The sequence below is a fragment of the Petromyzon marinus genome, chromosome 66 (genome assembly GCF_048934315.1).
Source record: "Petromyzon marinus isolate PM22_M1 ecotype Great Lakes invasive population chromosome 66, UKy_Petmar_22M1.pri1.0, whole genome shotgun sequence".
Classification (NCBI taxonomy): domain Eukaryota; kingdom Metazoa; phylum Chordata; class Hyperoartia; order Petromyzontiformes; family Petromyzontidae; genus Petromyzon; species Petromyzon marinus.
Window position 1 is genome coordinate 4,012,524 of NC_133732.1, and position 21,837 is coordinate 4,034,360.

The window sequence follows — 21,837 nt, forward strand, 5'->3', positions numbered from 1 at the left end:
CGCGAATCTGTCACTCTCAATGCAATATTTTTTCGTATTTTTAAGAGTTCATTTTGACCACGGGCCATGGTCAAATTCACTGCAGGATGGACACGCCTCTGCAAGCCACCAACCACCACCTCTCATGTGTCTGAAATGTATTAATACATCTAGCACCTGCACATGAACCAAGTTGTTCCATTACTCGGTGATTTCTTGCTCAAGTAAGGCAGAGGCAGTGCTCATTTTTGTTGCCGTGTGGAATATTTGCTCGGTGGAATTCCGGGATGCATTCTGTTGCGCGTCGTCGCTTTGAGGTGTTCTGTGTTCAAATGTCGTCTTGTTGCGCTTGCACCCGACTCACAGGGCTCTGCCAAAGAATGTAAATAAAGCATTTAAAGCTGCTAAAGTCTTGCCCAACACCTACCCCCGTCTTGTACCGCATCGCCTCGTCTTGTCCTGCATCTCCTCTCCGTCTTGTCCCGCATCGCCTCGTCTTGTATCCCACCACCTCTTCGTCTTGTCCCGCATCTCCTCGTCTTGTCGTCCCGCAACTCGTCTTGCCCTGCATCTCCTCTCCGCCTTGTCTCCCATCTCGTCTTGTCCCGCATCTCCTCGTCTTGTCTCCCACCACCTCTTCGTCTTGTCCCGCATCTCCTCCTCGTCGTCGAAGCCCCTCCCCCTCTCTTCTCGTCACGTGCCCCAGCGACAGCAGCAGCGGCGGCTCGCTCTCTCCACTGCTGGATGAGGTGGCTATGAGATGTTGACTACCTCGCCTGGTGTACAGGAGGTCGTGGGTTCCACCACCGTCATCATCACGGTGGCTAGGAGATGTTGACTACCTCGCCTGGTGTACAGGAGGTCGTGGGTTCCACCACCACCATCATCACGGTGGCTAGGAGATGTTGACTACCTCGCCCGGTGTACAGGAGGTCGTGGGTTCCACCATCATCACGGTGGCTAGATGTTGACTACCTCGCCTGGTGTACAGGAGGTCGTGGGTTCCACCACCATCATCACGGTAGCTAGGAGATGTTGACTACCTCGCCTGGTGTACAGGAGGTCGTGGGTTCCACCACCACCATCATCACGGTGGCTATGAGATGTTGACTACCTCGCCTGGTGTACAGGAGGTCGTGGGTTCCACCATCACCACGGTGGTTGAGATGTTGACTACATCGCTTGGTGTACAGGAGGTCGTGGGTTCCACCACCACCATCATCACGGTGGCTATGAGATGTTGACTACCTCGCCTGGTGTACAGGAGGTCGTGGGTTCCACCACCACCATCATCACGGTGGCTAGATGTTGACTACCTCGCCTGGTGTACAGGAGGTCGTGGGTTCCACCACCACCATCATCACGGTGGTTAGATGTTGACTACCTCGCCTGGTGTACAGGAGGTCGTGGGTTCCACCACCACCATCATCACGGTGGCTAGGAGATGTTGACTACCTCGCCTGGTGTACAGGAGGTCGTGGGTTCCACCACCATCATCACGGTGGCTAGGAGATGTTGACTACCTCGCCTGGTGTACAGGAGGTCGTGGGTTCCACCACCACCATCATCACGGTGGCTAGGAGATGTTGACTACCTCGCCTGGTGTACAGGAGGTCGTGGGTTCCACCACCACCATGGTGGTTGAGATGTTGACTACCTCGCCTGGTGTACAGGAGGTCGTGGGTTCCACCACCATCATCACGGTGGCTAGGAGATGTTGACTACCTCGCCTGGTGTACAGGAGGTCGTGGGTTCCATCACCATCATCACGGTGGCTAGGAGATGTTAACTACCTCGCCTGGTGTATAGGAGGTCGTGGGTTCCACCACTGTCATCATCACGGTGACTAGGAGATGTTGACTACCTCGCCTGGTGTACAGGAGGTCGTGGGTTTCACCACCATCATCACGGTGGCTAGGAGATGTTGACTACCTCGCCTGGTGTACAGGAGGTCGTGGGTTCCACCACCATCATCATCACGGTAACTAGGAGATGTTGACTACCTCGCCTGGTGTACAGGAGGTCGTGGGTTCGATCCTGACCCTGATACCCGCTGTATATTTGGAGTCTGCGTGTCTCTGTGGTCGCGTGGATTTTCTTCGGGTCATTGAGAATCAACATCACTGGGTCTGTGTGTCTCTATGGGTATCCGTGTACCACTCCCAACACACATATAGTGCGCTAACCACTGCACCACCACTCCCCACACACAGACACTGCGCTAACCACTGCACCACCACTCCCCACACACACAGTGCACTAACCACTGCACCACCACTCCCCACACACAGACACTGCGCTAACCACTGCACCACCACTCCCCACAGTGCGCTAACCACTGCACCACCACTCCCCACACACACAGTGCGCTAACCACTGCACCACCACTCCCCACACAGTGCGCTAACCACTGCACCACCACTCCCCACACACACTGCGCTAACCACTGCACCACCACTCCCCACACACATACACAGTGCGCTAACCACTGCACCACCACTCCCCACACACTCACACACACAGTGCGCTAACCACTGCACCACCACTCCCCACACACACAGTGCGCTAACCACTCCACCACCACTCCGCACACACAGACACTGCGCTAACCACTGCACCACCACTCCCCACACACACTGCGCTAACCACTGCACCACCACTCCCCGCACACACAGTGCGCTAACCACTGCACCATCACTCCCCACACACACACAGTGCGCTAACCACTGCACCACCACTCCCTACACACACAGTGCGCTAACCACTGCACCACCACTCCCCACACACACACACAGTGCGCTAACCACTGCACCACCACTCCCCACACACTCACACACACACAGTGCGCTAACCACTGCACCACCACTCCCCACTCACCCAGATGGCTTCCCGTGCCGCGCTTCTGCCGCTCGTGAAGACGGAGGAGGAGGAGGCCCCAGAGCAGTGGCCCGGCTTGGCCATGGAGTGCGAAGAGGACGATGATGATGATGGTGACGATGAAGGTGATTGTGACGATGGTGAAGGTGATTGTGATGATGATTGTGATGGCGATGAAGGTGATTGTGGTCGACGATGATGATCGTGATGACGATGATGATCGTGATGACGATGATTGTGACGATGATTGTGACGATGATTGTGATGACGATGATTGTGACAACGACGATTGTGATGACGATGGTGATGACGATAATTGTGACGACAATGATTGTGACGATGATGACGATGATTGTGACGACGACAATGATCGTGACGACGATGATTGTGATGATGACGATTGTGATGACGATGATTGTGATGACGATGATTGATTCTGATGACGATGATTGTGATAACGATGATTGATTCTGATGACGATGATTATGATGACGATGATTGATTGTAATGACGGTGACGATTGTGATGACGATGATTGTGATAACGATGATGATTATGATAACGATGCTTGTGATGACGGCAATGATTGTGACGACGATGATTTTGATGACGATTGCGACGACGAAGGTGATTGCGACGACGACGATGATTGTGACGACGATGATTGTGACGACGATGATTGTGACGACGATGATGGTGACGACGATGATGGTGACGACGATGATTGTGATGGTAAATTATTTAGAAGCGGAGGCTCGCACTCAGATCCTGGGTGCCGGTCCACGTCTTAGCCTCAGCCACAGCGATTAGCTCGGGGTCTCAACGACTCACACAGAGATCCACACACACAGAGACCCACACACTCACAACACAGAGACCCACAGACTCACACAGAGACCCACAGACTCACAGAGAGACCTACGGACTCACACAAAGACCCCACAGACTCACACAGAGACCCACACACTCACACAGAGACCCACACACTCACACAGAGACCCACAGACTCACACAGAGACCCACACACTCACACAGAGACCTACACACTCACACAGAGACCCACAGACTCACAGAGACCCACAGACTCACATAGACACCCACACACTCACACAGACACCCACACACTCACACAGACAACCACACACTCACACAGACACCCACACACTCAACACAGATACCCACAGACTCACACAGAGACCCACAGACTCACACAGAGGCCCACAGACTCACAGAGATACCCACGGACTCACACAGAGACCCACAGACTCACACAGAGACCCACAGACTCACAACACAGAGACCCACAGACTCACACAGAGACCCACAGACCCACAGACTCACACAGAGACCCACAGACTCACACAGAGACCCACACACTCACACAGAGACCCACAGACTCACACAGAGACCCACAGACTCACACAGAGACACACAGACTCACAGAGACCCACAGACTCACACAGAGACCCACACACTCACACAGAGACCCACAGACTCACACAGAGACCCATACACTCACACAGAGACCCACACACTCACACAAAGACCCACAGACTCACAACACAGAGACCCACAGACTCACACAGAGACCCACAGACTCACACAGAGACCCACACACTCACACAGAGACCCACAGACTCACACAGAGACCCACACACTCACACAGAGACCCACAGACTCACACAGAGACCCACAGACTCACACAGAGACCCACAGACTCACACAGAGACCCACACACTCACACAGAGACCCATACACTCACACAGAGACCCACACACTCACACAGAGACCCACAGACTCACACAGAGACCCACAGACTCACACAGAGACCCACAGACTCACACAGAGACCCACACATTCACACAGAGACCCACAGACTCACACAGAGACCCATACACTCACACAGAGACCCACACACTCACACAGAGACCCACAGACTCACACAGAGACCCATACACTCACACAGAGACCCACACACTCACACAGAGACCCACAGACTCACACAGAGACCCACAGACTCACACAGAGACCCACAGACTCACACAGAGACCCACAGACTCACACAGAGACCCACAGACTCACACAGAGACCCACACACTCACACAGATACCCACACACTCACACAGAGACCCACACACTCACAGAGAGTCCCACACAGACACCCACACACTCACACAGAGACCCACACACTCACACAGAGACCCACAGACTCACACAGAGACCCACACACTCACACAGACATCCACAGACTCACACAAACACCCACAGACTCACACAGACACCCACACACTCACACAGATACCCACACACTCACACAGACACCCACACACTCACACAGACACCCACACACTCACACAGACAACCACACACTCACACAGACACCCACACACTCACAACACAGAGACCCACAGACTCACACAGAGACCCACAGACTCACACAGAGACCCACAGACCCACACAGAGACTCACAGAGAGACCCATGGACTCACACAGAGACCCACAGACTCACACAGAGACCCAAAGACTCACAACACAGAGACCCACAGACTCACACAGAGACACGCAGACTCACACAGAGACCCACAGACTCACACAGAGACCCACAGACTCACACAGAGACCCACAGACTCATACAGAGACCCACACACTCACACAGCGACCCACATACTCACATAGAGACCCACAGACTCACACAGAGACCCACAGACTCACAGAAACCCACAGACTCACACAGAGACCCACAGACTCACACAGAGACCCATACACTCACACAGAGACCCACACACTCACACAAAGACCCACAGACTCACAACACAGAGACCCACAGACTCACACAGAGACCCACAGACTCACACAGAGACCCACACACTCACACAGAGACCCACAGACTCACACAGAGACCCACACACTCACACAGAGACCCACAGACTCACACAGAGACCCACAGACTCACACAGAGCCCCACAGACTCACACAGAGACCCACACACTCACACAGAGACCCATACACTCACACAGAGACCCACACACTCACACAGAGACCCACAGACTCACACAGAGACCCACAGACTCACACAGAGACCCACAGACTCACACAGAGACCCACACATTCACACAGAGACCCACAGACTCACACAGAGACCCATACACTCACACAGAGACCCACACACTCACACAGAGACCCACAGACTCACACAGAGACCCATACACTCACACAGAGACCCACACACTCACACAGAGACCCACAGACTCACACAGAGACCCACAGACTCACACAGAGACCCACAGACTCACACAGAGACCCACAGACTCACACAGAGACCCACAGACTCACACAGAGACCCACACACTCACACAGATACCCACACACTCACACAGAGACCCACACACTCACAGAGAGACCCACACAGACACCCACACACTCACACAGAGACCCACACACTCACACAGAGACCCACAGACTCACACAGAGACCCACACACTCACACAGACATCCACAGACTCACACAAACACCCACAGACTCAGACAGACACCCACACACTCACACAGATACCCACACACTCACACAGACACCCACACACTCACACAGACACCCACACACTCACACAGACAACCACACACTCACACAGACACCCACACACTCACAACACAGAGACCCACAGACTCACACAGAGACCCACAGACTCACACAGAGACCCACAGACCCACACAGAGACTCACAGAGAGACCCATGGACTCACACAGAGACCCACAGACTCACACAGAGACCCAAAGACTCACAACACAGAGACCCACAGACTCACACAGAGACACGCAGACTCACACAGAGACCCACAGACTCACACAGAGACCCACAGACTCACACAGAGACCCACAGACTCATACAGAGACCCACACACTCACACAGCGACCCACATACTCACATAGAGACCCACAGACTCACACAGAGACCCACAGACTCACAGAAACCCACAGACTCACACAGAGACCCACATACTCACACAGAGACCCACAGACTCACACAGAGACCCACAGACTCACACAGAGACCCACAGACTCACACAGAGACCCACACACTCACACAGAGATGCACAGACTCACACAGAGACCCACAGACTCACAGAGACCCACAGACTCACATAGACACCCACACATTCACACAGATACCCACACACTCACACAGACACCCACACACTCACACAGACAACCACACACTCACACAGACACCCACACACTCACAACACAGATACCCACAGACTCACACAGAGACCCACAGACTCACACAGAGACCCACAGACTCACACAGAGACCCACAGACTCACAGAGAGACCCACGGACTCACACAGAGACCCACAGACTCACAGAGAGACCCACGGACTCACACAGAGACCCACAGACTCACACAGAGACCCACAGACTCACAACACAGAGACCCACAGACTCACACAGAGACCCACAGACCCACAGACTCACACAGAGACCCACAGACTCACACAGAGACACGCAGACTCACACAGAGACCCACAGACTCACACAGAGGCCCACAGACTCACACAGAGACCCACACACTCACACAGAGACCCACACACTCACACAGAGACCCACACACTCACACAGAGACTCACACACTCACACATAGACTCACACAGACACCCACACACTCACACAGACACCCACACACTCACACAGACACCCACACACTCACACAGACACTCACACACTCACACAGAGACCCACCCACTCACACAGAGACCCACACAGACACCCACACACTCACACAGACACCCACACACTCACACAGAGACCCACAGACTCACAGAGACCCACAGACTCAAGCGTGTGTGTGTGTGCAGCAGGAGCGGCGGTGAAGCAGGAGGAGGGTGAGGGCCGTCTGGGCTCCGAGATCGTGAGGACGCTGGTGAAGAGCGAGGTAGAGGACGGTGATGATGGTGAGTGAGAGAGGATGGTGGTGATGGTGAGTGAGAGAGGGTGATGGTGATGATGGTGAGTGAGAGAGGATGGTGGTGATGAGGGAGAGAGGATGGTGATGATGGTGAGTGAGATAGGGTGATGTTGATGGTGGTGATGGTGAGTGAGAGAGGATGATGGTGATGGTGGTGGTGATGGTGAGTGAGAGAGGATGGTGGTGATGGTGTTGATGATGGTGAGTGAGTCATGGTGATGATGGTGATGGTGGTGAGTGAGAAAGGATGGTGGTGATGGTGGTGATGATGGTGAGTGAGTCATGGTGATGGTGGTGGTGATGGTGAGTGAGAGAGGGTGATGGTGGTGATGATGGCGAGTGAGTCATGGTGATGGTGGTGATGATGGTGAGTGAGAGAGGATGGTGGTGATGGTGAGTGCGTCATGGTGATGGTGGTGGTGATGGTGAGAGAGGATGGTGGTGATGGTGGTGATGATGGTGAGTGAGTCATGGTGATGATGGTGATGGTGGTGAGTGAGAGAGGATGGTGGTGATGGTGGTGTTGATGGTGAGTGAGTCATGGTGATGGTGGTGGTGATGGTGAGTGAGAGAGGGTGATGGTGGTGATGATGGTGATGATGGTGAGTGAGTCATGGTGATGGTGGTGATGGTGAGTGAGAGAGGGTGATGGTGGTGATGATGGTGAGTGAGTCATGGTGATGGTGGTGGTGATGGTGAGTGAGCGAGGGTGGTGATGATGGTGATGGCTGTGAGAGAGGATGGTAGTGATGGTGGTGATGATGGTGAGTGAGTCATGGTGATGGTGGTGGTGATGGTGAGTGAGAGAGGGTGATGGTGGTGATGGTGGTGGTGATGGTGGTGAGAGCGGTCTGAGCCGGGCGGTGGCTTCCAGAGGCAGAGACGTGGAGCCTCCCAGACCTGGGATCCGGTCCGGGTCTCGAGCGCCGCGCTGGCTAGGAGATGTTGACTACCTCGCCTGGTGTACAGGAGGTCGTGGGTTCCACCACCACCACCATCATCACGGTGGCTAGGAGATGTTGACTACCTCGCCTGGTGTACAGGAGGTCGTGGGTTCCACCACCACCACCACCACCATCATCACGGTGGCTAGATGTTGACTACCTCGCCTGGTGTACAGGAGGTCGTGGGTTCCACCACCACCATCATCATCATCACGGTGGCTAGGAGATGTTGACTACCTCGCCTGGTGTACAGGAGGTCGTGGGTTCCACCACCACCATCATCATCACGGTGGCTAGGAGATGTTGACTACCTCGCCTGGTGTGCAGGAGGTCGTGGGTTCCACCACCATCATCACGGTGGCTAGATGTTGGCTACCTTGCCTGGTCTACAGGAGGTCGTGGGTTCCACCACCACCATCATCATCACGGTGGCTAGGAGATGTTGACTACCCCGCCTGGTGTACAGGAGGTCGTGGGTTCCACCACCATCATCACGGTGGCTAGGAGATGTTGACTACCTCGCCTGGTGTACAGGAGGTCGTGGGTTCCACCACCATCATCATCACGGTGGCTAGGAGATGTTGACTACCTCGCCTGGTGTACAGGAGGTCGTGGGTTCCACCACCACCATCATCACGGTGGCTAGGAGATGTTGACTACCTCGCCTGGTGTACAGGAGGTCGTGGGTTCCACCACCATCATCACGGTGGCTAGGAGATGTTGACTACCTCGCCTGTTGTACAGGAGGTCGTGGGTTCCACCACCACCACCATCATCACGGTGGCTAGGAGATGTTGACTACCTCGCCTGGTGTACAGGAGGTCGTGGGTTCCACCACCACCATCATCATCACGGTGGCTAGGAGATGTTGACTACCTCGCCTGGTGTGCAGGAGGTCGTGGGTTCCACCACCATCATCATCACGGTGGCTAGATGTTGACTACCTTGCCTGGTCTACAGGAGGTCGTGGGTTCCACCACCACCATCATCATCACGGTGGCTAGGAGATGTTGACTACCTCACCTGGTGTGCAGGAGGTCGTGGGTTCCACCACCATCATCACGGTGGCTAGGAGATGTTGACTACCTCGCCTGGTGTACAGGAGGTCGTGGGTTCCACCACCACCATCATCACGGTGGCTAGATGTTGACTACCTCGCCTGGTGTGCAGGAGGTCGTGGGTTCCACCACTATCATCACGGTGGCAAGGAGATGTTGACTGCCTCGCCTGGTGTACAGGTGGTCGTGGGTTCCACCACCACCATCATCACGGTGGCTAGGAGATGTTGACTACCTCGCCTGGTGTACAGGAGGTCGTGGGTTCCACCACCACCACCATCATCATGGTGGCTAGGAGATGTTGACTACCTCGCCTGGTGTACAGGAGGTCGTGGGTTCCACCACCACCATCATCATCATGGTGGCTAGGAGATGTTGACTACCTCGCCTGGTGTGCAGGAGGTCGTGGGTTCCACCACCATCATCATCATCATCACGGTGGCTAGGAGATGTTGACTACCTCGCCTGGTGTACAGGAGGTCGTGGGTTCCACCACCACCATCATCATCACGGTGGCTAGGAGATGTTGACTACCTCGCCTGGTGTACAGGAGGTCGTGGGTTCCACCACCACCATCATCACGGTGGCTAGATGTTGACTACCTCGCCTGGTGTGCAGGAGGTCGTGGGTTCCACCACCATCATCATCACGGTGGCTAGATGTTGACTACCTTGCCTGGTCTACAGGAGGTCGTGGGTTCCACCACCACCATCATCATCATGGTGGCTAGGAGATGTTGACTACCTCACCTGGTGTGCAGGAGGTCGTGGGTTCCACCACCATCATCACGGTGGCTAGGAGATGTTGACTACCTCGCCTGGTGTACAGGAGGTCGTGGGTTCCACCACCACCATCATCACGGTGGCTAGATGTTGACTACCTCGCCTGGTGTGCAGGAGGTCGTGGGTTCCACCACCATCATCATCACGGTGGCTAGGAGATGTTGACTGCCTCGCCTGGTGTACAGGTGGTCGTGGGTTCCACCACCATCATCATCACGGTGGCTAGGAGATGTTGACTACCTCGCCTGGTGTACAGGAGGTCGTGGGTTCCACCACCACCACCATCATCATGGTGGCTAGGAGATGTTGACTACCTCGCCTGGTGTACAGGAGGTCGTGGGTTCCACCACCACCATCATCATCATGGTGGCTAGGAGATGTTGACTACCTTGCCTGGTGTGCAGGAGGTCGTGGGTTCCACCACCATCATCATCATCATCACGGTGGCTAGGAGATGTTGACTACCTCGCCTGGTGTACAGGAGGTCGTGGGTTCCACCACCACCATCATCATCACGGTGGCTAGGAGATGTTGACTACCTCGCCTGGTGTACAGGAGGTCGTGGGTTCCACCACCACCATCATCACGGTGGCTAGATGTTGACTACCTCGCCTGGTGTGCAGGAGGTCGTGGGTTCCACCACCATCATCATCACGGTGGCTAGGAGATGTTGACTGCCTCGCCTGGTGTACAGGTGGTCGTGGGTTCCACCACCACCATCATCACGGTGGCTAGGAGATGTTGACTACCTCGCCTGGTGTACAGGAGGTCGTGGGTTCCACCACCACCACCATCATCATGGTGGCTAGGAGATGTTGACTACCTCGCCTGGTGTACAGGAGGTCGTGGGTTCCACCACCACCATCATCATCATGGTGGCTAGGAGATGTTGACTACCTCGCCTGGTGTGCAGGAGGTCGTGGGTTCCACCACCATCATCATCATCACGGTGGCTAGGAGATGTTGACTACCTCGCCTGGTGTACAGGAGGTCGTGGGTTCCACCACCACCATCATCATCACGGTGGCTAGGAGATGTTGACTACCTCGCCTGGTGTGCAGGAGGTCGTGGGTTCCACCACCATCATCATCATCATCACGGTGGCTAGGAGATGTTGACTACCTCGCCTGGTGTACAGAGGTCGTGGGTTCCACCACCACCATCATCATCACGGTGGCTAGGAGATGTTGACTACCTCGCCTGGTGTGCAGGAGGTCGTGGGTTCCACCACCATCATCATCACGGTGGCTAGGAGATGTTGACTACCTCGCCTGGTGTACAGGAGGTCGTGGGTTCCACCACCACCATCATCACGGTGGCTAGGAGATGTTGACTACCTCGCCTGGTGTACAGGAGGTCGTGGGTTCCACCACCATCATCACGGTGGCTAGGAGATGTTGACTACCTCGCCTGTTGTACAGGAGGTCGTGGGTTCCACCACCACCACCATCATCACGGTGGCTAGGAGATGTTGACTACCTCGCCTGGTGTACAGGAGGTCGTGGGTTCCACCACCACCATCATCATCACGGTGGCTAGGAGATGTTGACTACCTCGCCTGGTGTGCAGGAGGTCGTGGGTTCCACCACCATCATCATCACGGTGGCTAGATGTTGACTACCTTGCCTGGTCTACAGGAGGTCGTGGGTTCCACCACCACCATCATCATCACGGTGGCTAGGAGATGTTGACTACCTCACCTGGTGTGCAGGAGGTCGTGGGTTCCACCACCATCATCACGGTGGCTAGGAGATGTTGACTACCTCGCCTGGTGTACAGGAGGTCGTGGGTTCCACCACCACCATCATCACGGTGGCTAGATGTTGACTACCTCGCCTGGTGTGCAGGAGGTCGTGGGTTCCACCACTATCATCACGGTGGCAAGGAGATGTTGACTGCCTCGCCTGGTGTACAGGTGGTCGTGGGTTCCACCACCACCATCATCACGGTGGCTAGGAGATGTTGACTACCTCGCCTGGTGTACAGGAGGTCGTGGGTTCCACCACCACCACCATCATCATGGTGGCTAGGAGATGTTGACTACCTCGCCTGGTGTACAGGAGGTCGTGGGTTCCACCACCACCATCATCATCATGGTGGCTAGGAGATGTTGACTACCTCGCCTGGTGTGCAGGAGGTCGTGGGTTCCACCACCATCATCATCATCATCACGGTGGCTAGGAGATGTTGACTACCTCGCCTGGTGTACAGGAGGTCGTGGGTTCCACCACCACCATCATCATCACGGTGGCTAGGAGATGTTGACTACCTCGCCTGGTGTACAGGAGGTCGTGGGTTCCACCACCACCATCATCACGGTGGCTAGATGTTGACTACCTCGCCTGGTGTGCAGGAGGTCGTGGGTTCCACCACCATCATCATCACGGTGGCTAGATGTTGACTACCTTGCCTGGTCTACAGGAGGTCGTGGGTTCCACCACCACCATCATCATCATGGTGGCTAGGAGATGTTGACTACCTCACCTGGTGTGCAGGAGGTCGTGGGTTCCACCACCATCATCACGGTGGCTAGGAGATGTTGACTACCTCGCCTGGTGTACAGGAGGTCGTGGGTTCCACCACCACCATCATCACGGTGGCTAGATGTTGACTACCTCGCCTGGTGTGCAGGAGGTCGTGGGTTCCACCACCATCATCATCACGGTGGCTAGGAGATGTTGACTGCCTCGCCTGGTGTACAGGTGGTCGTGGGTTCCACCACCATCATCATCACGGTGGCTAGGAGATGTTGACTACCTCGCCTGGTGTGCAGGAGGTCGTGGGTTCCACCACCATCATCATCATCATCATCACGGTGGCTAGGAGATGTTGACTACCTCGCCTGGTGTACAGGAGGTCGTGGGTTCCACCACCACCATCATCATCACGGTGGCTAGGAGATGTTGACTACCTCGCCTGGTGTACAGGAGGTCGTGGGTTCCACCACCACCATCATCACGGTGGCTAGATGTTGACTACCTCGCCTGGTGTGCAGGAGGTCGTGGGTTCCACCACCATCATCATCACGGTGGCTAGGAGATGTTGACTGCCTCGCCTGGTGTACAGGTGGTCGTGGGTTCCACCACCACCATCATCACGGTGGCTAGGAGATGTTGACTACCTCGCCTGGTGTACAGGAGGTCGTGGGTTCCACCACCACCACCATCATCATGGTGGCTAGGAGATGTTGACTACCTCGCCTGGTGTACAGGAGGTCGTGGGTTCCACCACCACCATCATCATCATGGTGGCTAGGAGATGTTGACTACCTCGCCTGGTGTGCAGGAGGTCGTGGGTTCCACCACCATCATCATCATCACGGTGGCTAGGAGATGTTGACTACCTCGCCTGGTGTACAGGAGGTCGTGGGTTCCACCACCACCATCATCATCACGGTGGCTAGGAGATGTTGACTACCTCGCCTGGTGTGCAGGAGGTCGTGGGTTCCACCACCATCATCATCATCATCACGGTGGCTAGGAGATGTTGACTACCTCGCCTGGTGTACAGAGGTCGTGGGTTCCACCACCACCATCATCATCACGGTGGCTAGGAGATGTTGACTACCTCGCCTGGTGTGCAGGAGGTCGTGGGTTCCACCACCATCATCACGGTGGCTAGGAGATGTTGACTACCTCGCCTGGTGTACAGGAAGTCGTGGGTTCCACCACCACCATCATCATCATCACGGTGGCTAGGAGATGTTGACTACCTCGCCTGGTGTACAGGAGGTCGTGGGTTCCACCATCATCATCACGGGGCTGCCGGGTGAAAAAAGTTGGCATGTTAAAGAGAGGTTGGCGCGTGAACGGGAGCAGTCGGTGTGGCTTCACAGAAAGACCCAAGATGATGAATTCCTGCAGACACGAAAAGCTTAAGGTCAAAACGAACAAAATTTGAATTTCGATTGAAACCTTTCGTGAATGCAGGAACTCATATTCTTGGTTCTTTCCGTAAAGTCACGTAGAAGGGAAAACATTAAAAATCAAACAATAAAATTATCACGACGTTTCGATTGCAACACCAGCAATCATCATCAGGTGTGAAAACCACAGCAATATATTTTTTTTAAAGTGGCGTTTTTTTCTTAACGTTTTTTCAAATTTTCTTGCTGTGGTTTTCGCACCTGATGATGATTGCTTGTGTTGCAATCCAAACGTCGTGATTTATTGGTTTATTTTTATTATTTTATTATTTCCCTTCTACGTGGCTTTACCAAAAGAACCAAGAATATGAACAAAATTTGGTTGAGTTTCATGGCGAACTTCTTTCGAAGCCGCCGCCGCCACCGTACGTAGCCCACAGCGTGGCAATTAGAGGTGCGGGTGGGTGGTTGGGAGGAAGGACGACAAACTAACAACGACAACACCAACGACAACAACGATAATGACGTCAGAATTTTTCCGCCGCGTTTTCACCATCGTCGTGAACACGTCGTACGCGTTATGGTTGGCTATGTACAGTGGGAAAGACGTTCACCATACATACAGACTCACAGAAACCCACAGACTTACACAGAGACCCACAGATTCACACACAGACCCCTAGACACACACACAGACCCACAGACTCACACAGACTCACAGACTCGCACAGAGACCCACAGACTCGCACAGAGACCCACAGACTCGCATATACACCCACAGACTCATACAGAGACCCACAGACTCACACAGAGACCCACAGACTCACACAGATACCCACAGACACACACAGAGACCCCTAGACACACACAGAGACCCATAGACACAGAGACCTATAGACACACATAGAGACCCACAAACTCACACAGAGACCCCTAGACACACAGAGACCCATAGACTCACACAGACACCCACACACTCACACAGACACCCACACACTCACACAGAGACCCACAAACTCACACAGACACCCACACACTCGCACAGAGACCCACAGACTCACACAGAGACCCACAGACACACACAGAGACCCCTATACACACAGAGACCCCTATACACACACAGAGACCCCTAGACACACACACAGAGACCCCTATACACACACAGAGACCCCTAGACACACACAGATACCCCGAAACACAGAGACCCCTAGACACACACAGAGACCCCTATACACACACAGAGACCCCTATACACATACAGAGACCCCTAGACACACACAGATACCCCGAAACACACACAGAGACCCCTATACACACATAGAGACCCCTAGACACACACAGAGACCCCTATACACATACAGAGACCCCTAGACACACACACAGAGACCCCTAGCCACACACAGATACCCCGAAACACACACAATGCGTCCCGGGAGCGCATCGGTCTAGGGGATCCCCTGGAGGAATGATGCCTTGTCCGTGACGTTGCGTCTGCGTTTCTTCTGCGTTATTGCATCCGAGTTGCGTCTTCGTTGGGTCTGAGTTGCGTTGCGTCTGAGTTGCGTCTGAGTTGCATCTGAGTTGTGTCTGCGTTGCGTCTGAGTTGCGTCTGAGTTGCATCTGAGTTGCGTCTGAGTTGCATCTGAGTTGTGTCTGCGTTGCGTCTGAGTTGCTCTGTCTGAGTTGCCGCGTCTGCGTGCCGCTGTCATTGTCAAGGAGACGTCAGCGTGGGTCCTGTCCGGGAGACGTCGCGGCCGCTGAGGGTGAAGGCCGAGCGGCAGGAGGGAGGCTCCGGTGAGGTCCCATAGACTCACACAGAGACCCATAGACTCACACAGAGACCCATAGACTCACACAGACCCATACACTCACACAGAGACTCATAGACTCACACAGAGACCCATAGACTCACACAGAGACCCATAGACTCACTACAGAGACCCATAGACTCACACAGACCCATAAACTCACACAGAGACCCACAGACTCACACAGAGACCCATAGACTCACCACACAGAGACCCATAGACTCACACAGACCCATAAACTCACATAGAGACACAGAGACCCATAGACTCGCACAGAGACCCATACCCACACAGAGACCCACAGACTCACACAGAGACCCAGACTCAAACAGAGACCCACAGAATCACACAGAGACCCATAGACTCACCACACAGAGACCCATAGACTCACCACACAGAGACCCATAGACTCACACAGACCCATAAACTCACACAGAGACCCATAGACTCACACAGAGACCCATAGACTCACACAGAGACCCACAGACTCACACAGACCCATAGACTCACACAGACCCATAAACTCACACAGAGACCCATAGACTCACACAGAGACCCACAGACTCACACACAGACCCATAAACTCACACAGAGACCCACAGACGCCCCCTCGGTTGCCTGCCGCTGTGTGGCAGCAGCGCCGCCGCCTGCTCGCTGTGAAATGGGAGGTGCAGTAACACGGGAGTTGTGTTCAGGCATTCAAACGCCAACACGGACTAAACATTTTTTTGCATGGAATCAAGTTTCTGCATTAACCACACACAAAGAAAACACGGCTCTGATCATGAATCTACGGCATTGTCTTTGAAGCTGATTGACCTACAGCAGAGACAGCGGCCTTCTCTAGGGCCCAGTCTCACCGGAAGTGTCAGTAGAACAGTATAATAATATTATACTGTTACTTATGTTACATATGTGTGCATTGTCTTTAGTAACAATGTAATTAGAATGTTCTACGGCATTGTCTTTGAAGCTTATTGGCCTACAGCAGAGACAGCGGCCTTCTCTAGGGCCCAACCTCACCGGCAGTGTCAGTAGAACAGTATAATAATATTATACTGTTACTTATGTTACTTATGTGTGCATTGTCTTTAATAATGTAATTAGAATGTTCTACTGCAGTCTTTGAGGCTGATTGACTTACAGCAGAGACAGCGGCCTTCCCTAGGGCCCAGCCTCACCGGCAGCGTCAGTAGAACAGTTTAATAATATTATTATAATATTACACTGTTACTTATGTATGCATTGTCTTTAATAACAATGTAATTACAATGTTCTACGGCATTGTCTTTGAAGCTGATTGACCTACAGCAGAGACAGCGGCCTTCTCTAGGGCCCAGCCTCACCGACAGCGTCAGTAGACCAGAGAGCGACGCCTAAAGGTGACCAGCGCAAGGGCAATGCCACGAGTATCAGGGCACTTCATAGCCCGGCAGTGAGCAGCAGCTTCATCACGTGACACCTTTTTCTTGCCAGTGTCAAAGTATGACAACAAAGAATAGGCGCATACTCTCTGCTTCTTTCGCTAAAGCAATCGTTGTGAGAACGTATTCAACCAGGTAGGGCGTTGACTGTTATGTTAGCCGACCCTCTGTGTTGTATTGCATTACATTTCTAAGTTTACTAGGTTTCATCTTCTTTGGTTCTTTCGGTAAAGTCACGTAGAATGAGAATAAAATAATAAAATAAAATAACACAATAAAATTCTCACGACGTTTCGGCCACAACACAAGTGGCCTTCTTCAGGTGAAAGGAACAAACCTGTCGGGACGATGGAGCTTCAATGAACGTTGTTAAGATTCGTAGCGTCTTTTAAGCTGGTTTAGAGAAGTGAGGCACCTTGACAAAGGGGTTTACATATCAAACAGGAGAATTTAGCATTGAAATAGCTGAGGGATTAGCTTGTGACTGGTCACAGAAATAGCTATGTTAAAGTCAAAGCCTACACATCCACAGAGGCACCTACATGTACTAGGTGCCTCTGTGGATGTGTAGGCTTTGACTTTAACATAGCTATTTCTGTGACCAGTCACAAGCTAATCCCTCAGCTATTTCAATGCTAAATTCTCCTGTTTGATATGTAAACCCCTTTGTCAAGGTGCCTCACTTCTCTAAACCAGCTTAAAAGACGCTACGAATCTTAACAACGTTCATTGAAGCTCTGTCATTCCGACAGGTTTGTTCCTTTCATCTGAAGACCACTTGTGTTGTGGCCGAAACGTCGTGAGAATTTTATTGTCTTATTTTATTATTTTATTCTCATTCTACGTGACTTTACCGAAAGAACCAAAGAGGTGAATCCTTGCAGTCACGAAAGCTTTAAATCGAAATTCACTAGGTTTGCTTTCTCTTTCATTTGTACCTGATGATGATTGCTCGTGTTGCAATCGAAACGTCGTATGCTGTTGTTTAATTTAATTTGTTATTTTTTTCTACCTACGTGGACTTTGCCGCAAGAAGCGGAGATCGTGGATTCCTGCAGTCACGAAAGCTTCAAATCAAGATTAAAAATAGGTGTTCAACTCTCTCTGGCAATACAATAGGAGTTGTGTTAAGATGTTCAAACACGAACACGGATAACATTTAGCAAGGAATGTACCCCAATCGTGTCAACAGAACAAGGGATTCGTGCTAACGGTGGGACGGGGGGTCTCGTTGACCCTGGAGGTGTGAAGATGCTCAAACGCCGGTGGCATTTCGCGCCTGTCATTGCGAACTCCCCCCCCCCCTTCCACCCCGCCACCCCCCCCAATCCTCGCCACCACCACCACGACCACCACGACTACCTCCACCACCACGACCACCTCCACCACCACGACCACCTCCACCACCACGACCACCTCCACCATAACCACCACCACTACGACCACCACCACGACCACCACCACGACCACCACCACGACCACCACCACCGCCGTGCGGCTTGTGGCAAAGGTGGCGAGTGGGAGCTCCTGTGCGAGGAGTGCGGCGCGGAGCCGCGCGGGAGCGTCCGCAACACGTGGGACGAAGAAGTGAAACCGGGTGGCGACGGCGGGCGGACCGCGCCAGCGTGCGCGCGGTGCGGCAAGGAGATGCCGCGGGGGGGCATCTCGTCGCACGACGACGACGGCGACGACGACGATCGACGGCGGCCGAAACGGCGGCGCCAGCGGCAGCTGCAGCAGCGACGCGCGGCGGGCGGCGAGAAGCCGCACGTGTGCACCGAGTGCGGCAAGGCCTTCGCCCGCTGCTCCGACCTGGACCGCCACTCGCGGACGCACACGGGCGAGCGGCCGCACGCCTGCGCCGACTGCGGCCGCCGCTTCTCGCACGCCTCCTCGCTGAAGCTGCACGCGGCGACGCACACGGGCGAGCGGCCGCACGCCTGCGCCGACTGCGGCCGCGGCTTCACGCGGCGCTCCTACCTCGAGACGCACGCCCGCGTCCACACGGGCGAGCGGCCGCACGTCTGCGCCGACTGCGGCCGCCGCTTCCTGCACAAGCACTCGCTCAAGACGCACGCGGCGAGCCACGCGGCCCGGCGGCCCCTCGCCTGCGGCGAGTGCGGCCGCGGCTTCGCGCGCCCCTTCGACCTGGAGGCGCACGCGCGCACCCACACGGGCGAGAGGCCGCACCCGTGCCCCGACTGCGGCAGGCGATTTGCCCGCCGGTGCCACCTCGAGGCGCACGCGCGCATGCACACGGGCGAGTGGCCCTGCCTTTGCAAGGAGTGCGGCAAGGGCTTCGCGTGCTTCTCGCACCTGGAGAGGCACGCGCGCACGCACACGGGCGAGAGGCCGCACGCGTGCGACGCGTGCGGGAAGCAGTTCCGCGAGCGCTCGCACCTCAAGAAGCACGCGGCGACGCACGGAGCAGCGTAGCGGGCGGCGCCGGCGGCGAGGGCGGCGCGGCGGGAGATGGAGCGGACTTCTCGCCGCGCTCCTCTTGTCGTCCGCGAGACGCACGCCGGCGATTCGGCCGACCGAACGGCGGTGGGGGTTTGTCCGATGCCAGCCGGCCCTCGTCTCTTCTCGTCGAAACCCGCGGCGTAAATTAGGCCGCTTCGGTGGTGGGGCTAAAGTGTGGGTAGCTTCACTGAGAGTCGATTTTGATGCATCTCTTCCAGACCGACCTACACGTGGGTGGGTGTCGAGGAGGAGAGCCGTGCCCCCTGGCTCTGCCAGGTAGATGGCGGCGGTCACAGCGGAGCGTGTGGCCCTCCCGCATGGCGAAGGGTCGATGTATCGAGAACCGCAGAGCTCGGGCGAGCGAGCGGCCCTCTGCCGCGACTCGCGAGGATTTGGCGTTCGCTTTTGGCGTCGGTCTCCCGTGCCCCCTCCCCCCCCCCGCGTGCTGTAGCGGCGTTTTGACCGTCCGCGCTGACGCGTGGAGTTTCCTTACGTGGCGTTTTTGCCGTGTCCTCCGGTAGCGATGAATGCCCCGGTGGCCCGGAGATGGCAAATACCTCGCCCATAGGTATACAGCAAGGGCGCGTTCTGCTCTGTGTGTGTTCGCAACAACCTGAGCTGTCGGTTTTACCACAAGGAAGCATGCGATTGTGCATTTTTAAATGACGGTGAATGACGGATGATTGTGAAATGAAGGTGGTCGTCGTGGTGTTATTCGAATCAGTGGGGTACCCTCGTCAATGCCGCAGGGCCATGTGTTAACCGTAGTGGCAATAATACTGTAACGGTCCCTTCATAACGGTCCCCACAACATCGCCATTCCCCCAGCGACGTGCCGATGTCAATCCCTGGCACCCGCTTGACCCGGAGTCACCCCGAGGGGTGACGATGTGAGATTGGTGGCTGGAGCCGAGGAGACACATTTGTACGTATGCGCGTTGAGCTTCTTTCACACGGTACCTAGGAAACTGTGCGGATCGGTGGTGTGGGGGAAAGGCGACAAACTAAAAACACATAAAGCAGTTCTAAAGAAAGGAGTTTGTCAATCTTGATGTTGATTTACGGCTGCAGCATAGCTACTGTGGCATCCTAATATCGGAAGGAAGAGCCTTCCAGATGGCCGCAGAAGCACGTCTTGACAGCGAGCCATGCGGTCCGAGGTTTAACGGTGTGTGACTGGTGGCTGGGAGTGAGGTGACGAGGATGAGGGGAAGGAATTGGTGAGGGGACTGTGGGGATAAGAGGTGACTTCAGAGGAGTGATGGGGGGGGCGGAGGATAGAACTGAGGAAGGAGGGAGCTGTGGATGAAGGAGGGAGCTGTGGATGAAGGAGGGAGCTGTGGATGAAGGAGGGAGCCGTGGATGAAGGAGAGAGCTGTGGATGAAGGAGAGAGCTGTGGATGGAGGGAGCTGTGGATGAAGGAGAGAGCTGTGGATGAAGGAGGGAGCAGTGGATGGAGGGAGCTGTGGATGAATGAGGGAGCTGTGGTTGAAGGAGGGAGCTGTGGATGAAGGAGGGAGCTGTGGATGGAGAGAGCTGTGGATGAAGGAGAGCTGTGGACGAAGGAGGGAGCTGTGGATGAAGGAGAGAGCTGTGGATGAAGGAGGGAGCTGTGGATGAAGGAGAGAGCTGTGGATGAAGGAGAGAGCTGTGGATGGAGGGAGCTGTGGATG

The 21,837-nt window shown here is 54.7% G+C and overlaps 1 protein-coding gene across 1 annotated transcript; it reads left to right on the plus strand.

Annotated features, from left to right (window-relative positions):
• Positions 1-488: 488 nt before the first annotated feature.
• LOC116957897 (uncharacterized) lies at positions 489-21,197 on the plus strand. The gene is made up of 5 exons (XM_032980350.2): positions 489-728; positions 2,861-2,981; positions 7,713-7,805; positions 16,185-16,262; positions 19,211-21,197. Exons 2-5 carry the CDS (start codon positions 2,861-2,863, stop codon positions 20,134-20,136), a joined length of 1,218 nt encoding a protein of 405 aa, XP_032836241.1. The 5' UTR covers positions 489-728; the 3' UTR covers positions 20,137-21,197.
• The last annotated feature ends 640 nt before the right edge of the window (positions 21,198-21,837 follow it).

Bases quoted from the DNA above. Each gene is read 5' to 3' on its own strand.
- LOC116957897 (XM_032980350.2), top strand. From the start codon at position 2,861: ATGGCTTCCCGTGCCGCGCTTCTGCCGCTCGTGAAGACGGAGGAGGAG. The intron at 2,982-7,712 runs GTGATTGTGACG...TGTGTGCAGCAG, and splicing joins TGATGATGGTGACGATGAAG to GAGCGGCGGTGAAGCAGGAG. The intron at 7,806-16,184 runs GTGAGTGAGAGA...GTCATTGTCAAG, and splicing joins GGTAGAGGACGGTGATGATG to GAGACGTCAGCGTGGGTCCT.